Genomic DNA, 17,923 nt, shown 5'->3' with positions numbered 1-17,923 from the left:
GTTTTGCCTTGTTTTTCTGATTTCTGCCTTTCCCTGCTGGGTGAGCTGAATTCCTTTTTGCTCTGTCTTCAGAAAATACCTGAGTACTGATAGCCTAAGCCTAGCGTCTTCAGGGCTTTTTTCCCTTCTGCCTGCCCAGGTGTTGACACTGTGGTGGAGAGAATGCACCAGATCTGGGACCAAGTGGTGGATAAGTTATCTCTCTCCCAGGAAAAGGCCCAGCGGTTTTCCAACCGACATAGGACCATTGGTCCCCAGTTTAAGGTTGGTGATATGGTTTGGTTATCATCAAAAAATATCGCTATGAAGGTGGTTTCTCCCAAGTTTAAGCCTAGATTTATTGGACCTTACAAGATTTTGGAGATTATTAATCCGGTCTCTTTTCGTTTGGCTCTTCCTGTCACATTTAAAATTCATAATGTGTTTCATAAGTCCTTGTTGAAGAGGTTTGTTGAACCAGTTGTTCCTGGGGTGGCACCTCCGGACCCTGTATTAGTTGAAGGTAACATGGAATATGAGGTAGAGAAGATACTGGATTCCCGTCTGGCTAGACGGAGACTCCAGTATTTGGTTAAGTGGAAGGGTTATGGTCAGGAGGATAATTCCTGGTTCTCTGCCTCTGATATTCATGCCAAAAGATTGGTGCGTGCCTTTCATCGGGCTCACCCTGATCGCCCTGGTGGCGTGGATGAGGGTTCGGTGACCCCTCCTCAAAGGGGAGGTACTGTTGTGAGTTCATTTTCCCCTTCACCATTGAGGTCTGATGAACTCCCTCTTCTGGTGAAGGAAGGTAGTGAGGCTGATTACAAAGCACCTGAGCAGAATGATGATGACTGGGTGACTGGAATTGCTGACTGGATATAAGGCAGCCGACGCCCTTCTGCCTTGCGGGTGATTTCTCTGAGGGATTCTTGGAGACCAGTCTGATTCCTGCTCCTCAAAAGCTAAGTTTTTCTGCTCTGCTTTTTGCATTTGTGTTTTGGTTTTGTTTTGCCTTATTTTTCTGATTTCTGCCTTTCCCTGCTGGGTGAGCTGAATTCCTTTTTGCTCTATCTTCAGAAAATACCTGAGTACTGATATAGTCTTTTTGAAGCCTAGCGTCTTCAGGGCTTTTTTCCCTATCAGTCTGTTGGCTTTTGTTTTTGAGAGGGTTTTGGCGGATTGCAGACAGTAGCTTTTCTATCCTGTCCTATATAGTTAGCTTGGGCCCCATCATTTGCTCAGCCTATCTTTCTATCTGTGTGAGTGTTTTTTCATCTTGCTTCTCCATCATTATATGTTGGGGGCTGCCTATTGCTTTGGGGTCTGCTCTGGGGCAGTTTAGATTTCCCTTTCTGTCTTTAGGCTATGTAGTTCTCTGGCTGTGATCGAGGGGTCTAGGGCACCGTAGGAACCCCCCACGGCTACTGCTAGTTGTTGTTGTTAGGTTCAGGGGTCTGCAATCCGATAGCTGCCAACTTCTCTGGTTTTCTGGACTTAGCTAGTATTTCTGTTTTTGCCTCCTACGGTGACTCATTCATAACAGAATCACCCGCCATACCGCAGATCCTAGGGTACTCAATAGCAAGAAAGAATTGTAAAAAAAAAAAAAAAAGTGTGTATATTTTTTCCTCTATATCTCTGAGGCCGTAGGGGGAATTTTTTTTTTCTCTCTCAATGGAGATAAAGCAATTGTCTGATCGTGTGGAGCAGCTCGCTGCGGAAGTGCGGGGAATTTCCACCTACCTTGCTCATTCACATGCTGCTGAACCAAAGATCACTACTCCTGATGTGTTTTTTGGGGATCGGTCTAAATTTTTGAATTTCAAAAATAATTGTAAATTATTTTTTGCCTTGAAGCCTAACTCGTCAGGGAGCTCCGCGCAGCAGGTTAAAATTGTCATCTCTTTGCTGCGTGGCTATCCCCAGGATTGGGCATTTTCTTTGAAACCAGATGATTCTATTCTGACTAATGTGAACGCATTTTTTCAAGCCTTGGGGTTGTTGTATGACGAGCCTAATGCTATTGATCAGGCTGAAAAGACCCTGTTGACATTGAGCCAGGGTCGAGATTCTGCAGAATTGTACTGTCAAAAATTCCGAAAGTGGGCGGTCCTTACTACCTGGAATGATAATGCCTTGGCAGCTCTCTTTCGGAAGGGTTTGTCAGAAGCCGGAAAAGATACTATGGTGGGATTTGCTGTTCCCTCTGGTCTTGACGATTCTGTGTCATTAGCCATTCAGGTTGATCGGCGTTTACGTGAACGCAGGACTGCACGAGAGGTTTTGCCACCTGTTGAACAAGTGTCTGAACCTTTGCAATGTGATAGAGTTTTGTCCAGGGAGCAACGTCAGGAGTTCAGAAGGCGTAATAAGCTGTGTTTTTTTTGTGGAGATGCCTCGCATATTATTTCTGTCTGTCCTAAACGAGAGAAACGTTTTGCACACACGTTTTCTGTGGGTGGTGTTCAACCTAAGTTTCTTCTGGCAATTACTCTGATCTGTTCCCTGTCCACATTTTCCGCCAAGGCTTTTGTGGATTCGGGAGCAGCCCTGAACCTAATGGACTTGGATTTTGCTAAACGTTGTGGATTTCCGATGACACCTCTGCGGACGCCTATCCCTTTGAGGGGGATTGATGCTACTCCTTTGGCGAAAAATAAACCTCAGTTTTGGACCCAGGTGGTTATGCAGGTCGCCCCAGACCATCAAGAAAATTGCAGATTTTTGGTGTTGCATAATTTGCATGATACCATTGTTCTGGGGTTTCCCTGGTTGCAAATTCATAATCCAGTTTTGGATTGGAAATCTGTGTCTGTGGTGAGTTGGGGTTGTCGGTGTACCCTTAGTGAGGCTCCGTTTTTTTCCACCTCTCCTCAGTCGCATGATGTTCCTGACTATTTGGCAGACTTTTATGATGTATTTAGTGAGAACGAGTCTGCGTCTTTTCCTCCTCATAGGAGTTATGACTGTGCAATTGAACTGAGCCCGGGGTGTAAATTTCCCAAGGGTCGGCTCTTCAATTTATCTGTACCCGAGCACGAGGCTATGCGATCCTATATTAAGGAGGCGTTGGAGAAGGGTCATATTAGACCATCCTCTTCACCCTTAGGTGCCGGGTTTTTTTTCGTGGCCAAAAAGGATGGTTCATTAAGGCCTTGTATTGATTATCGTGTCCTCAACAAAATTACTATTAAATATCAGTATCCGTTACCCCTGATTTCGGATCTATTCTCCAGAGTTAAAGGTGCTTGCTGGTTTACCAAGCTTGACCTCAGGGGGGCGTATAATCTTATCCGCATTAAGCATGGGGATGAATGGAAGACGGCGTTTAATACTCCGGAGGGACATTTTGAGTACCTGGTGATGCCTTTTGGGCTCACTAATGCCCCTTCTGTCTTCCAGTGCTTCATGAACGACATTATCCGAGACTTTGTGGATACATTTTTGATTATCTATCTGGATGATATTTTGATCTTCTCCAAGGATTGGGATTCTCATGTGGAACATGTTCGGACTGTGTTCCGTATCTTGAGGGAGAATTCCCTGTATGTCAAAGGATCGAAATACCTTTTTGGGGTACAGAGGATTTCATTTTTGGGATTTATTTTGTCTCCGTCAACTATTGAAATGGACCCGGCCAAGGTACAGGCCATTTATGATTGGGTTCAGCCCACTTCTTTGAAGGCCCTCCAGAAGTTTTTGGGTTTTGCTAATTTTTATCGGAAATTTATAGCAAAATTTTCTAGTATTGCCAAGCCATTGACTAATCTGACTAAGAAGGGTGCTGATGTGTTGACTTGGTCTCCGGAGGCTGTTTCTTCCTTTCAGGAGCTGAAGCGAAGATTCACTTCTGCCCCGGTTTTGCGGCAACCTGATGTCTCACTCCCGTTCCAGGTAGAGGTGGACACTTCTGAGATTGGTGCAGGAGCTGTTTTGTCCCAAAAGGATCCTGTAACATCTAAAATGAATCCCTGTGCTTTCTTTTCCCGAAAGTTCTCTCCATCTGAACGTAACTATGATGTGGGGAATCGGGAACTGTTAGCCATGAAATGGGCATTTGAGGAGTGGAGACATTGGTTGGAGGGAGCTAAACACCAAGTCGTGGTCCTCACTGACCACAAGAATTTGATTTACCTGGAGTCGGCCAAACGCTTGAACCCTAGACAGGCTAGGTGGGCCTTGTTTTTTACACGTTTTGATTTTGTGGTCTCTTTTCTTCCTGGCACTAAGAATGTCAAGGCAGACTCCCTCTCTAGGAGCTTCTTTGCTGATTCTCCTGTGGTGACCAAGCCTGCTACCATCTTAGGCAAAGGGGTAGTTCTTTCTGTCATCTCGCCCGATTTGAGACGTGCTCTGGAAGAGTTCCAGGAGGACAAACCTGAGCGTTGTCCCAGTGGAAAGTTGTATGTTCCTGACCAGTGGAAGAAGAGAGTGATGTCTGAAGTTCATTGCTCTGCATTGGCTGGTCATCCAGGTATTTTTGGTACTAGAGATCTGGTGAGTCGGTCTTTTTGGTGGCCCGCCTTGTCTCGTGATGTCAGGAATTTTGTGCAGTCCTGTGGGACTTGCTCCCGGTCTAAACCTTGTTCTCGCTCTAGTGGGTTGTTGATGCCTTTGCCGGTCCCCATGAGGCCATGGACCCATATTTCAATGGATTTCATCTCTGATATGCCTGTCTCTCAGAGAATGACTGTTATTTGGGTGATTTGTGATAGGTTCTCTAAGATGGTTCATCTTGTACCACTCCCTAAGTTGCCATCTTCCTCTGAGTTGGTGCCCGTGTTTTTGCAACAGGTGGTTCGCTTGCACGGGATTCCTGAGAACATTGTATCTGACAGAGGAGTTCAGTTTGTGTCTAGATTTTGGAGGACTTTCTGTTCCAAGCTGGGAATTCAGTTGTTCTTCTCCTCTACTTTTCACCCTCAGACCAATGGGCAGACGGAGAGAACAAACCAGACCTTGGAGTCGTATTTGAGATGTTTTATTTCCGCTGATCAGGATGATTGGGTTTCATTTTTGCCCTTGGCCGAATTTGCTTTAAATAATAGAGCTAGTTCTGGCACTTTGATGTCACCTTTTTTTTGTAACTTTGGGTTTCATCCTTGATTTTCTTCAGGGCAGGTGGAGCCTTCTGCCTGCCCAGGTGTTGACACTGTGGTGGAGAGAATGCACCAGATCTGGGACCAAGTGGTGGATAAGTTATCTCTCTCCCAGGAAAAGGACCAGCGGTTTTCCAACCGACATAGGACCATTGGTCCCCAGTTTAAGGTTGGTGATATGGTTTGGTTATCATCAAAAAATATCGCTATGAAGGTGGTTTCTCCCAAGTTTAAGCCTAGATTTATTGGACCTTACAAGATTTTGGAGATTATTAATCCGGTCTCTTTTCGTTTGGCTCTTCCTGTCACATTTAAAATTCATAATGTGTTTCATAAGTCGATGTTGAAGAGGTTTGTTGAACCAGTTGTTCCTGGGGTGGCACCTCCGGACCCTGTATTAGTTGAAGGTAACATGGAATATGAGGTAGAGAAGATACTGGATTCCCGTCTGGCTAGACGGAGACTCCAGTATTTGGTTAAGTGGAAGGGTTATGGTCAGGACGATAATTCCTGGGTCTCTGCCTCTGATATTCATGCCAAAAGATTGGTGCGTGCCTTTCATCGTGCTCACCCTGATCGCCCTGGTGGCGTGGATGAGGGTTCGGTGACCCCTCCTCAAAGGGGAGGTACTGTTGTGAGTTCATTTTCCCCTTCACCATTGAGGTCTGATGAACTCCCTCTTCTGGTGAAGGAAGGTAGTGAGGCGGATTACAAAGCACCTGAGCAGAATGATGATGACTGAGTGACTGGAATTGCTGACTGGATATAAGGCAGCCGACGCCCTTCTGCCTTGCGGGTGATTTCTCTGAGGGATTCTTGGAGACCAGTCTGATTCCTGCTCCTCAAAAGCTAAGTTTTTCTGCTCTGCTTTTTGCATTTGTGTTTTGGTTTTGTTTTGCCTTGTTTTTCTGATTTCTGCCTTTCCCTGCTGGGTGAGCTGTATTCCTTTTTGCTCTATCTTCAGAAAATACCTGAGTACTGATATAGTCTTTTTGAAGCCTAGCGTCTTCAGGGCTTTTTTCCCTATCAGTCTGTTGGCTTTTGTTTTTGAGAGGGTTTTGACGGATTGCAGACAGCAGCTTTTCTATCCTGTCCTATATAGTTAGCTTGGGCCCCATCATTTGCTCAGCCTATCTTTCTATCTGTGTGAGTGTTTTTTCATCTTGGTTCACCGTCATTATATGTTGGGGGCTGCCTATTGCTTTGGGGTCTGCTCTGGGGCAGTTTAGATTTCCCTTTCTGTCTTTAGGCTATGTAGTTCTCCGGCTGTGATCGAGGGGTCTAGGGCACCGTAGGAACCCCCCACGGCTACTGCTAGTTGTTGTTGTTAGGTTCAGGGGTCTGCAATCCGATAGCTGCCAACTTCTCTAGTTTTCTGGACTTAGCTAGTATTTCTGTTTTTGCCTCCTACGGTGACTCTTTCATAACAGCTTCCTTGATGTCATTGTACAAGCAATGGAGCCACCATATACACTTTCTACCGGTGTTCGCCATGGTTGGCTGGTTGCATCCACCTTTATTGACACTACAGACCACTATGGGATTATATTATTATATTCCCTGATGGATTAATAACAGAAGACGATAATCCTAATTTATCCCTGATTTTTACTCCTTTTCTATCTCGGATTTAGACATTGCAATGTGTTCCTCCAAGGTGACAAGGCTTGTGCCTCCTGTTTCCAGGTCATGCTAGCTGAGCTGAAAGGTAAAGATGAAGTATATGCTGTGAAAGTTCTGAAGAAGGACGTCATATTACAAGATGATGATGTCGATTGCACTATGACAGAGAAGAGGATTTTGGCTCTGGCAAGAAAACATCCGTATCTGACACAACTGTACTGCTGCTTTCAGACTAAGGTAATGTGACCAGTGATGGCACCGTATACTATATGAGACGATTGTGCAGTGCCATCTATTAACCGAATTGATGGATCCTTTGCAGTCCTATGTATACCTGAGCTACCATCATAAGTGGAACATATGCAACCTCATAAACCAAAATTTGGGCCACAACATAGTCTGCAGGACTGCAGACTTTCAGAGATTTAGCATCCTATTGGGTGTTCATATTGCTCCTTAAACACTAAATTTGTTTTTATTGTTATTATTTCATGATCCTCCAGTTATTGCAAAGTTATGAATTTTTATAACATACGTTATTACCTTATTTAGCCTCTTTCTCCCCCATACAATATGCTGCAGTGCTGTTTCCATGCCCAGTTCATGCTGCTTTAAAAGCTCCCTTCAACTGCTGCTTTGCAAAGATTTGTGCCCTATATTCAATTAGTCTGTGTACAGGACTTTATCTGAGCCTAACCCAGTATTAATACAAGGAAAGTGACCTTCATAGATGGTTTCAATGTAGTGTATGAATATTGCAGAGCAGCAGTTGAAAGCAGCTCGTAAAGGAGCATGAAACAGCACAGCAACCTAGTGTTTTGGAGAGAAGGAAGCAAAATAAGTAGAAACCCTAAAAGTGAATATCAACTCTTTACAATTTTAAGTTGGTGAGACACTTATTTATTATTATAATTAACCTGTGATTTGCACCTACAATTAAGCTCTAATACATGAGTATAGCATTTTTAAAAATGTTAACACTCTTTTTAGACACTTATGTTTTTTTAAATTTACCTTTTCAATTTGTGGCTTTGCTAAGAATATAGTTGTATCATGTCATTGCTTCCATTGGTGTTTCACTTTGATTGTTTAGTTACATTGCATAACTACTGTAACTTTGCTAATGTGAGGTATCTATATAGCCACCTGTTCACATGGGCCAATAAAACATCTACTTTTTTTATATGGAATCTTGTATTGAGAGCTGCCCACTTTTATTTTTTTCTCATGTCTATCTATTATCTATCTATCTATGTGATCCTTGAGACTGCTTTTCTTTCTGAAGTGTGAGAAATGCCATCATCTCAGGATTACGTAAACAGGATCTCAGAAAGCTTCAGAATCTGGCTACAAAGCGTTTTTGTTTGCTGCTTTGTGTTTCTGCCGTTCTACTATTTTTTACTCTCCATACAGGAAACAATAGGAATCTGGCTCAGAGGTAAGACCGGAGCGGACACTTGTACTCAGACGCGGCTCTAGAATCTTGTAATTTCGGAGTAATAATATCTGCGGTTTCACTGACTCAAAAATAACTTCTCTATATCCGCATTTATAAATCTGACGATTCTTATTCACCGGCTGTATTTCTATACTCGGTTACTTTGTAGCCTCTGTATCTGGGTATCGGCTTCTTCTTCAATCTGTCACATCCTCGGGAAGGAGGAGGCTGCTGGGTGACGGAAAAAAAGCCGCTTCATGAAAGATAATATGTCTGCCTAGTGATAGAACAGAAGTTGTTTTTTTTGTTTTTTTAAAGTGTTGTCCAGAATTTTAAGAGGAGTAAACAGGAGTAAATGCAGTGAAATAGCTAAAGAAAACCCGAAAACTTCCATTACTCGCCTGGTGAATCCACCCTGGTTTCCGATGTGAAGCCTCACGCTCTGCTGCAGCGGTGACGTGCCATATAGGCGCCTGCAATATCTGTGCAGATTTCCAGTTCTTTTACCCATGTTACCCGCTAGAATGGCGCCATAGAGAGAACTTCACACAGACTAATGTTATTGAATTGGGCTCTTCAGATGAGAGTTTTTCCACACAGTCTTAGTGACTTTGTCAAAAAAAATTGTAGCCTGCACTTGTTTCTTCAGTTTCTTAGATGACATTAACCTTTTCAAGTATATGGGTGTCCCAAAATAAACGAAACTGTACCCCGATCCCTTACAGATCATCCGTATTACAGCCATTTTTATTGGTGTATTGCAGCAACTAACACAAAAACATGTAATTTCTTTTATTAACTGTCGACGTATGAAAGCTCGGACTGGCCCACAGGAGGACAGGAGAATTCTCCGGTGGGCCCATATGCAAGAGTAAGACACTTATCCCCAACGTGAGTAAGAGTTGGCTAATACAGTACATTAATTCACTATGTACAGACAAAAGCAGGATCACAACATTCATTTTATTTTTTCTATAGAATGTATTTATATATTGTAAGGTAGCGCTTGTTATTCAGGTAGGGGATACTCGCTAGGCAACCGATAAATCACGTCCGGCACAGGTTTCTTAACATAACTCAGTCCATTCGGTTTATTATGCAGCATAAACCAAAGCAACAGCAACAGAAAGTTCATATAAACAGCATAGCGTCCATGACAGAGCTTCACTCTGTTTATCCTGTGGTCACAGAGGCGGTGAAGTGTCCAGCACACAGGCTCTGTAGCCTCACAGTTATATCCCCTGTCAGGGTTACCTCATGGCTGCTTCTCCGTGCAGACTTTCATTCCCTCTCCCTGGGAACTCTCAGGCACTTGCAGCCGTTAAACACAGCGTCCACACGTGCTGTTAGGAAGACAGGCACATCTCCCTGCACGAGACCTTACATACGGACCAATCGGGTCAAAGCATTCACTCATGTGACCTACCCTGGTCACCTTATATGGTCCGTAGCCACGCCCACTGGATCACATGGCTATGACCTCATCGCAGGTCCTTCACACACATCCACTTTACTATGGCGTTCTAGACACCGCCGCTAGGTGGGTTTGTAGGTAGCTCTCCTTGACACAGTGTAACGAAAGCTCAGCAGTACCTCTGCTGATCAACACACATATTCAAGCTTCCATCCCAAGGCCACCTGCCTTGGGATACATAACGATCATTCAGCATCCTGCCACTCATTCTCTCTCCTGGGACACCCACACAGCGCCCCCTAGCGGACACAGTGGCCACTACACCACAATATGTGTGTGTGTGTGTATATATATATATATATATATATATATATATTTACATACTGCTCAAAAAAAATAAAGGGAACACTATTCCGGTTGCAACAGGCTGTTTGTGTTCCCTTTATTTCTTCGAGCAGTATGTACGCTATATACAGTGTGTGTATATATATATATATATATATATATATATATATATATATATATATATATATATATATAGTTGAGCGGCTTTGGTCGGATCGGGTTTCATGAAACAAAATTTGAGTCAGATGAAACTGGTCCGACTAGGGCAAAAAAAAGTCGGCATTTCGTCCGAAACCCGACCCCAATGCAAGTCAATGGGAAATAAAAGTCGGCATTGAGCGGATGACATTCATCCACTCAATGCCGACTTTTATTCCCCATTGACTTGCATTGGGGTCGGGTTTTGGACGAAATGCCGACTTTTTTTTGCCCTAGTCGGACCAGTTTCATCTGACTCAAATTTTGTTTCATGAAACCCGATCCGACCAAAGTCGCTCAACTGAAGAGCCCGGCGTTGTCTGGGCATAGTAACCAACTGTGGTAAGTTATAACAAATTATAATGAGTATATTGCATATAAAAACCATGCATCTAATCCTATCCTGTGTGATACTGACTGCTGAGCCATGTATCTAATCCTATTCTGTGTGATACTGTCTGCTGAGCCGTGTATCTAATCCTCACCTGTGTGATACTGACTGCTGAGCTGTGTATCTAATCCTATCCAGTGTGATACTAACTGCTGAGCCGTGTATCTAATCCTATCATGTGTGATACTGGGCTCCCCCTGCAGTCTGTGTCAGAGGGTGGTCTGTGTTGGCACGGTAATAAATTGTGTTATTTCCAGCTTTACAGGAGGACGATAACACCATAGAAATGATAAGAATAATAGGCCTCAGTTACCACAACTGTCTACAAGGAAAACTGTTGCTGATAGCGACCAATCACAGCTCATTTTTCATCTTTTAAACAGCTCTGGGACAGCGTGGCGAGTTTTGAGTGGCGACTTTTGTGTTTAGACTTTTATGTGGCGAGGTTGGTGTATGTGTGGTGAAATGTGTGCTGAGGGTGGTATATGTGTTGAAGCACGTGGTAGTGTGTGAGTTCATATCCCCGTGTGTGGTGAGTATCCCATGTCAGGGCCCCACCTTAGCAACTGTACGGTATATACTCTTTGGCGCCATCGCTCTCATTCTTTAAGTCCCCCTTGTTCACATCGGGCAGCTGTCAATTTACCTCCAACACTTTTCCTTTCACTTTTTCCCCATTATGTAGATGGGGCAAAATTGTTTAGTGAATTGGAATGCGCGGGGTTAAAATTTCGCCTCACAACATAACCTATGACGCTCTCGGGGGTCCAGGCGTGTGACTGTGCCACATTTTGTGGCTGTAGCTGCGACGGAGCAGATGCCAATCCCGGACATACACACACACACACACATACATACATTGAGCTTTATATATTAGATATATAAAGTAGCTGAGCTGTGATTGGTTGCTATGAGCAACAGTTTTCCTTGCAACCAATCACTAAGCATTTCTCATTTCACCAGAGCTGGTTAAAAGTAGCTGAGCTGTGATTGGTTGCTATGAGCAAGTTTTCCCACTTGACAACACCTCAGCAGACACTGACATGGTGGGAGAAATCTAGCAACCACGGGAACATAAGCTCCCAGCCATTGTCTGCCCCCCTGAAAGGAGCAAAGAGCACATGACAGAAATGAATCCCCCCCTCCCTCCCCCCTCCCGTGCCTATATACCCATCACACATCCTCCATACCAAACCGTCAAAGTGTGAAAAATAGGATCCGTTGCAGATTGGAAAAACCTGATGCACCGGATCCGTCGCAGCAGCCAGTGTATGACATTTAAAGGAACAGAACTCTGGAAAAGGAGGGAGAGAGAGAGACACCAGGGTCTCTTAAAGGGATCATTGGTATGGAAGTTAGGGCAAATCCACTCTGAGCTATGGTATTGACCCCAGGCCTTTCTTAAAGGGATCCCCGGTATGGAAGTCAGGGCAATTGCCTTCAAATGCTCTGGTACTGACCCCAGGCTCTCTTAAAGGGATCTCCTGTATGGAAGATAGGGCAAATCCCTCAGCGCTCTGGTTCTGACCCCAGACTGTTGGGACGACGTGGGATATTAGGGGTAGTAGTCCAGTGGCTTTGACGGGATGATGTGGGATATTAGGAGTAGTAGTCCGGTAGCTCTGGCCGACGGGATGATGTGGGATATTAGGGGTAGTAGTCCGGCGGCTGTGACGGGATGATGTGGGATATTAGGAGTAGTAGTCCAGTGGCTCTGGCTGACGGGATGATGTGGGATATTAGGGGTAGTAGTCCGGTGGCTTTGACGGGATGATGTGGGATATTAGGGATAGTAGTCCGGTGGCTCAGACAGGATGATGTGGAATATTAGGGATAGTAGTCCGGTAGTGCTGGCTGGCTGACGGGATGATGTTGGATATTATAGTGAATGTGGCTATCCGGAGTGGGTGGGGCTATACACTCAGCTTTGTATATATATATATATATATATATACAGTGGGGCAAAAAAGTATTTAGTCAGTCAGCAATAGTGCAAGTTCCACCACTTAAAAAGATGAGAGGCGTCTGTAATTTACATCATAGGTAGACCTCAACTATGGGAGACAAACTGATAAAAAAAAATCCAGAAAATCACATTGTCTGTTTTTTTTTCATTTTATTTGCATATTATGGTGGAAAATAAGTATTTGGTCAGAAACAAGCAATCAAGATTTCTGGCTCTCACAGACCTGTAACTTCTTCTTTAAGAGTCTCCTCTTTCCTCCACTCATTACCTGTAGTAATGGCACCTGTTTAAACTTGTTATCAGTATAAAAAGACACTTGTGCACACCCTCAAACAGTCTGACTCCAAACTCCACTATGGTGAAGACCAAAGAGCTGTCAAAGGACACCAGAAACAAAATTGTAGCCCTGCACCAGGCTGGGAAGACTGAATCTGCAATAGCCAACCAGCTTGGAGTGAAGAAATCAACTGTGGGAGCAATAATTAGAAAATGGAAGACATACAAGACCACTGATAATCTCCCTCGATCTGGTGCTCCTCGCAAAATCCCACCCCGTGGGGTCAGAATGATCACAAGAACGGTGAGCAAAAATCCCAGAACCACGTGGGGGGACCTAGTGAATGAACTGCAGAGAGCTGGGACCAATGTAACAAGGCCTACCATAAGTAACACACTACGCCACCATGGACTCAGATCCTGCAGTGCCAGACGTGTCCCACTGCTTAAGCCTGTACATGTCCGGGCCCATCTGAAGTTTGCTAGAGAGCATTTGGATGATCCAGAGGAGTTTTGGGAGAATGTCCTATGGTCTGATGAAACCAAACTGGAACTGTTTGGTAGAAACACAACTTGTCGTGTTTGGAGGAAAAAGAATACTGAGTTGCATCCATCAAACACCATACCTTCTGTAAAGCATGGTGGTGGAAACATCATGCTTTGGGGCTGTTTCTCTGCAAAGGGGCCAGGACGACTGATCCGGGTACATGAAAGAATGAATGGGGCCATGTATCGTGAGATTTTGAGTGCAAACCTCCTTCCATCAGCAAGGGCATTGATGATGAAACGTGGCTGGGTCTTTCAACATGACAATGATCCAAAGCACACCGCCAGGGCAACGAAGGAGTGGCTTCGTAAGAAGCATTTCAAGGTCCTGGAGTGGCCTAGCCAGTCTCCAGATCTCAACCCTATAGAAAACCTTTGGAGGGAGTTGAAAGTCCGTGTTGCCAAGCGAAAAGCCAAAAACATCACTGCTCTAGAGGAGATCTGCATGGAGGAATGGGCCAACATACCAACAACAGTGTGTGGCAACCTTGTGAAGACTTACAGAAAACGTTTGACCTCTGTCATTGCAACAAAGGATATATCACAAAGTATTGAGATGAAATTTTGTTTCTGACCAAATACTTATTTTCCACCATAATATGCAAATAAAATGAAAAAAAAACAGACAATGTGATTTTCTGGATTTTTTTTTATCAGTTTGTCTCCCATAGTTGAGGTCTACCTATGATGTAAATTACAGATGCCTCTCATCTTTTTAAGTGGTGGAACTTGCACTATTGCTGACTGACTAAATACTTTTTTGCCCCACTGTATATAGATAGATAGATAGATAGATATAATCATTATAATTTGTTATAACTAACCGTAGTTAGTCACTATGCCTGGGCAGCTCCGGGCTCTTCAGCTAGTATATATATATATATATATATATATATATATATATATATATATATATACAATATAATATTTGCATGAATCTGAACAGTGGGCCCTAAGTCAATGTTACTGGTAGACCGTTGCCACCCCAGTTCGACACTGCATGGATGGCACACAGAAAGAATACGGTAGACAATATGAATGGAAATCATCCATTTTATTTCTGAATAGAAAGAAAATGATTTTTAATCTCATCTTTGCCCTGCCTAAAAGAAAAGGCTTCTGTTACTTTAATTTCTGATACATTTATTTGATTTCCCTAATTTGCTGTTGTATCCTAGAATGTCACAAGGTGGCAGCAGAGTTCTAGGCAGTCTTTCTTCTGCTCTGGCGTAGAAATATGCAGAAAGGATCAAATAGATGTTGTTTTGCTTCTCAGTCAGTGACATTTGGGCCACCATGCAAGAAAAAAAAAAAAATGACGAACTTTTTTAACTTTTTTATGCATTCCTCTTTTGACATGAGATTACGTTACATTTACTGATCTGTTCACGGGGTAGGAGATATCGAACCTACATGATTCTAACCAAAGACTTGACTACTGAAATTAGCTGAGATTTTCTATAATGCCATACAAACCTCTCTGAATTCCAGGATGATACGTTTTCCCAACAGTAATACAATGTTGCAAACCGCTGCACACTGGAAAGGTTGGATTACATTGTAACACACAAGACATGTTTGGTCTGGGGTTAAATCTCCAGATTTTACAAGAGTGTTGTCATTTAGTGACCTGATGCAGAGCTCTTAAAGCAGATCTGTCTCCAGATTTCACAATACAGTCGGCATCCATTATTAGATAGATCTGTTAGACCTGTTGAGGCTGATGTGCTTACTTTAAAAATCCATGTCCGAATGCTTGCATAATCATTTTTTTAAAGTTTTCTCCCCACTCATACTAAAATTATTATTTTATGAATTTAGCTGTAGCAGAACTCACAAAATACTCAGTTTAATATCAGATTAGGCTGGAGACACACTAGCGATTTTAAAATCTGTCTGATTTTGATGCGGGAGAGTCGGACGAGTGTAATGCGAGTGTCATGCTTTTTTTATGCCAGTACAATCTGGTTTTTCACACCTAGCATCCGATTTACATCCGAATGCAGTGTGATTGCTATCCGAATGAATACGATTTCAACATGAGCTTTTGCATAAAGAAATTCTGTGTCATTTACACATCATTTCCAAAGGAAATATTCTTCAAAACATATATATACATATATATCTATATAATAGATAGAATAAAATTTGGCAATTCAGCCACTGCATAGTTTAAAGTCACTGCAGGAGCCAACAGGATAGAAGAGATGGATTACATACAGTAAATACAAATAGAATAGATAGATATATAGATGCCAGTGACAAATACAATTAGTACAGTGTGCAGCTTACTATACATGTATTTAATTAATAAAAGATTATTTTTGAAAAAAAATGGCGTGGGCTCCCGCGCAATTTTCGTAACCAGCAGAGGGAAAGCCGATGGCCGGGGGCAAATGTTTATAGCCTGGGAAGGGGATAAATATCCATGGAGCCTCCCAGGCTATTAGTATCAGTTCACAACTGTATACTTACTCTTCTCTGGCTATTAAAACTGGGGTTCCCCCCCAAAAAAAAATGACGTTGGGTCCCCCTATAATTAATAACCAGCAAAGGCAATGCAGTCTTATTTATCCCCCCAGGATAAAAACATCAGCTCTCATTCGTCCCAAAAGAGGTGCATCTCTAAGATGCGCCAATTCTGGCACTTGGCCTCGCTCTTCCCACTTGCCCTGTAGCGGTGTTAAGTCAGTGGGCTGATAGTTGGGGGGGGTTGATGTCAACTTTGTATTGTCATTTGACATCAAGCCCCCATCATCAATAAGACATCAATAAGACGCCCCATTACCAACCCCATAGTCACATTGTATGAAAACACAGACGCCCAGAAAAAAAAAAGTCCTTTAATTTGAAGAATGACACAGACTCCTTTGATATTCTTAATTAAACCTTACTCATGGCTTCGCCTACTCCCCTGATGCCCTCGTCATCTGCAAAAGAGGTAAAAAAAACATACAGCAGTATTCCTCACCTTTCCACAGAGATGCTTTTAATCCATTTGTCCTATGACGTGTCCAGCTCTGCTACATCAACACGGCAGGCTGCATGGTGTGACCATGCAGCCTGTCATCGAGGGAAGAAACTGAGCACCGTGTGCTCAGTCTCTGTGTGAACTGATATTCCCTGTCTGAGGGCGTCGCAAATGTGAGAAAGTTCTCCTGCTCACAGTGCTGTCTGATAGGTCCTGCAAGTTCATGGTAAATGAACTCACTTTACCTATGTTTGACAGATCCTCTTAACCACTTCCTGACATGGGCGTCTGCCTGTATCAGCGGCAAGCAGAGCTGGCTCCGATCGCTGCTCTTTAGCCATTCAAATGCCGCTATTATGAGTAATCACTGACAGCGATATTTAAAAGTTTGCAGGGTGCCAATAAATTGTCATGACCTGCTGAAGTCCCATGCCTGCCATGTTTTCCTCCTGTGCAGCCCACCCTGTGGCTTCTCAGGGACATACTTTTATCAATGCACTGCCATAGAATAATATTGCAGTATATAGAACAGACGATCCCAGGTTCAAGTTCACTAAAAAGACTAAAAAATATAGTATAAAAAATATTTTTATATTTTATTTTTGTTATAGTATTTTAATATATTTTATGTTTATATATTAAAAATTATTACAGTTTTTAAAAAAATGTATAAAAATTACATTCACCCCACTTTCCCAACCCCCACCAATAAAAAGAAATGAAAAAGTAAACATTGTGTCCATTAAAATCCACGCTATCAAAATGTAAAAAATAATTAATGTGTGTGTTAAATGCTACATGCTACAAAGATAAAAATAATTGAAATGCCAGAATTATTATTTTTTTTTTTTTGTTTGCGGCACTTCTCTAAAGAAAATGCAACAATCAAAATTAATCAATAAAGCTTCAGCTTGCCATGCAAAAAAAAGCCCTCACCCGTGTCCATCTCTGTTTCCATACAGTCAGTGTTTTATCAGCAGGAGGTTATCAATTAAGTAACTTTTCAGAGTCTTTATTAAAAGTATCCTATTGTTGACATTTCCATGGTAACAGACTACAAACAAACTTTCTGTAGTCTGATCCTTTAGTTTTATTCCCTTACATTGTCCCTACTTCTTTCTAACCCACCAATAGAATGGTTCCAAGAATTCTGGAACCGATGGAAGGGTGTTTAACTGCAGGGTCAGAACACAGATTGTTTGTTTTTACCCTGTTGCCATGGAGATATATCGTTTTGTAAAGGAGCTGTAGACACAAAACCGTTTTAATGAAGACTATTGCAAAGTTGCTTTATTTTGTAATAGTTGTAAAGGCGTATGTACCTATCCACCCCGCAGTGCCATTATCCGGGGTTCCCAAAGCGGCGCCATGAACTAAGCGAACAGTGAATTACCGCTGATGTAAATGTTTAAATATATTACATATTTCCAGCTCGAGACAAATAATTAAACCTATAAATGCGCGGTCAATGAAGCAGCAATATCCAGCAAAATCTTATTTCATGGCCATCACTCATATGCCTGCCAATGTTTTTCTTCCTTTGCGTTTTAGGAACATCTATTCCAGGAATGGAAATTAATGAATCTAAATATAGTGCGCCCTCTCTAGAGGGATATAGAAAGAATTATAAACCACGCGATTTCAACAGAAACATGTTTAGTATCTCGGGAGCCT

General features: G+C 42.7%; 1 protein-coding gene across 3 annotated transcripts in view; it reads left to right on the top strand.

The window, feature by feature from the left end:
* PRKCE (protein kinase C epsilon) overlaps window positions 1-17,923 on the top strand; it is a 483,682-nt gene that overhangs the window by 286,343 nt on the left and 179,416 nt on the right. For all 3 annotated transcript variants that reach the window (XM_073553989.1, XM_073553990.1, XM_073553991.1), the window contains one exon: window positions 6,768-6,941. In XM_073553989.1, coding sequence (XP_073410090.1) covers window positions 6,768-6,941 — 174 coding nt within the window. The remainder of the gene's footprint in view (window positions 1-6,767; window positions 6,942-17,923) is intronic.

The sequence above is a fragment of the Dendrobates tinctorius genome, unplaced genomic scaffold (genome assembly GCF_039654945.1).
Source record: "Dendrobates tinctorius isolate UK_male_01 unplaced genomic scaffold, ASM3965494v1 ptg000205l, whole genome shotgun sequence".
In the NCBI taxonomy this organism is placed as follows: Eukaryota; Metazoa; Chordata; class Amphibia; order Anura; family Dendrobatidae; genus Dendrobates; species Dendrobates tinctorius.
Note: the sequence above shows the minus strand (reverse complement) of the source record. Positions and strands in the feature narration are given on the sequence as shown.